General features: G+C 38.6%; 1 protein-coding gene across 2 annotated transcripts in view; it reads right to left on the reverse strand.

Annotated features, from left to right (window-relative positions):
- The window catches only part of plppr2a (phospholipid phosphatase related 2a), a 63,031-nt gene that overhangs the window by 31,681 nt on the left and 28,402 nt on the right, over positions 1-2,948 (reverse strand). Inside the window, exon 1 of one of the 2 annotated variants that reach the window (XM_025064353.1) lies at positions 185-357. The exons of the other annotated variant lie outside the window; for it this stretch is intronic. Coding sequence (XP_024920121.1) covers positions 185-245 — 61 coding nt within the window. The 5' untranslated portion in view covers positions 246-357. Of the gene's footprint in view, positions 1-184; positions 358-2,948 lie in introns of those variants that run through there. 2 annotated transcript variants of the gene reach the window in all.

A 2,948-nucleotide genomic window follows, 5' to 3' on the forward strand; every position in this document is an offset into this window, starting at 1 on the left:
CATCAAAGGACACTGAGGCTGCTGTTCAAAGAAAAGCATTAAAAACATAACATCGTCTGCCTGTAAAATGGACCCAGAACACAGTGATGGACAACGACCCCTCACCCCCAGGTCTCACCCCTCACCCTCACCCTCACCCCCAGGTCTCACCCCTCACCCCCAGGTCTCATCACAGCCAACATACCAGTGCTTTGTCCCAGGATGCTGGCCAGGTGAGGTTGGATCGGTGCCAGCTCTGACATCATCACCCCACTGGGGAGGGGTTGGGGGTTCAAGTCCCCTCTAGCCCAGCAGCAGCAGCAGGAACCTAAGGCAGACGAGAGAGAATGGATGACTCATGTGTTCCTCCCCCGTCATCAGGGGACTCTCTCTGGGCTCGGCTATAAATCCTTTCACAGGGGGCGGGGGTGGGGGGGGGGTAAACATGTGATGAGAAGGAAGAGAGTTTCAGCAGCAGCAGGTGGAACCAGACCGGACCAGATCGTCCAGATCGTCCAGATCCAGGTCCAGGTCCAGGTCCCAGACTGAACCGAGACCAGAAATGATTACAGTGGTCAGTTGGTGCAGGACAGAGTGACCTCACTGGTGACATCACTGGTGACATCACTGGTGACATCACTGACAGAGAGACCGTGTTCACACACTGTTCATCGTCTCACTCCACAGACCACATGTTGGACCACCGCCTCTGATTGTCCTCCACTCAGCCCTCTGTGCATTCATTCTTTAGCTCTCTCTCTCTCTCTCTCTCTCTCTGAAGTGAATACTTGACTGTCTGACTCCATGACATCACACCATAACAGGACAGTCGTACAGACAGAACAGACAGTATATATATGTGGGGGGGGGGCTATAAGTTTATATTATTTATTTGATAAACTCACTCACAGGTTTTGTTGACATTTTCTTCCTATGAAACAAGATGAGTTTGACAAACAAACCAACAAACCAACAAACCAACCAACCAACAAACCAACCAACCAACAAACCAACCAACCAACAAACCAACCAACCAACAAACAAACAAACAAACAAACAAACTAACTAACAAACCAACAAACAAACAAATCAACAATCAAACAAAAAAATCAACAAACAAACAAACAAATCAACAATCAAACAAACAAATCAACAATCAAACAAAAAAATCAACAAACAAACAAACAAACAAACTAACTAACAAACCAACAAACAAACACACAAACAAACCAACCAACCAACCAACAAACAAACAAACAAACAAACAAACAAACCACCAAACCAACAAACCAACAATCCAACCAACCAACAAACCAACAAACAAATCAACAAACAAACAAACAAACAAACAAACAAATCAACAAATCAACAAACCAACAAACAAATCAACAAACAAATCAACAAACAAACAAACAAATCAACAAACCAACAAACAAATCAACAAACCAACCAACAAACAAACACACAAACAAACCAACCAACCAACCAACAAACCAACAAACAACCCAACCAACAAACCAACCAACAAACCAACAAACAACCCAACAAACAAACAAACCAACAAACAAATCAACAAACAAACAAACAAACAAACAAACAAACAAACAAACAAATCAACAAACAAACAAATCAACAATCAAACAAAAAAATCAACAAACAAACAAACAAACAAATCAACAATCAAACAAACAAATCAACAATCAAACAAACAAATCAACAAACCAACCAACAAACAAACCAACCAACAAACAAACAAACAAACAAACCACCCAACAAACAAACAAACAAACAAACCACCAAACCAACAAACCAACAAACAAACAAACAAATCAACAATCAAACAAACAAATCAACAATCAAACAAACAAATCAACAATCAAACAAACAAATCAACAAACAAACAAATCAACAATCAAACAAAAAAATCAACAAACAAACAAACAAATCAACAATCAAACAAACAAATCAACAAATCAACAAACAAATCAACAAACAAACCAACAAACAAATCAACAAATCAACAAACAAATCAACAAACAAACAAACAAACAAACAAATCAACAAACAAATCAACAAACCAACAAACAAACAAACAAACAAACAAACCACCAAACCAACAAACCAACAAACCAACAAACAAACAAATCAACAATCAAACAAACAAATCAACAAACAAATCAACAAACCAACAAACAAACAAATCAACAATCAAACAAACAAATCAACAATCAAACAAACAAATCAACAATCAAACAAACAAATCAACAATCAAACAAACAAATCAACAAACCAACAAACAAACAAATCAACAATCAAACAAACAAATCAACAATCAAACAAACAAATCAACAATCAAACAAACAAATCAACAATCAAACAAACAAATCAACAATCAAACAAACAAACCAACAAACCAACAAACAACCCAACCAACAAACCAACCAACCAACAAACCAACCAACAAACCAACAAACAACCCAACCAACAAACCAACCAACAAACAAACAAACAAACAAATCAACAAACAAATCAACAAACAAATCAACAAACAAACAAACAAACAAATCAACAATCAAACAAACAAATCAACAATCAAACAAAAAAATCAACAAACAAACAAACAAATCAACAATCAAACAAACAAATCAACAAACAAACAAACAAACAAACAATTCAACAGTCTGGTGTGAATCCACAGCAGAAGGTGGAGAGAATGTTGTGACATCATCAGGGCCAGAACAACCAGGGCAATAACAGGAAGAAGACGACCGTGTTTATCTGGTCACCACGACCTCGTGGACAGATATGATGTAACGTCGTCCTGTTTGTGTCTGACCATGTTTGGTCACTAGAGAGCGCTGAGTAACAGCACGGATCTGAAGGTGGGGTTTGGTGAATGTTCAGATGAGACGTTTGTCTGTGGGTCTGTCTGTCTGTGGTTCAGACTGTCTGTGGTTCCTGTGGTTCAG

Source organism: Cynoglossus semilaevis, chromosome 17, assembly GCF_000523025.1.
Source record: "Cynoglossus semilaevis isolate Cse_v1.0 chromosome 17, Cse_v1.0, whole genome shotgun sequence".
NCBI classification, from domain to species: domain Eukaryota; kingdom Metazoa; phylum Chordata; class Actinopteri; order Pleuronectiformes; family Cynoglossidae; genus Cynoglossus; species Cynoglossus semilaevis.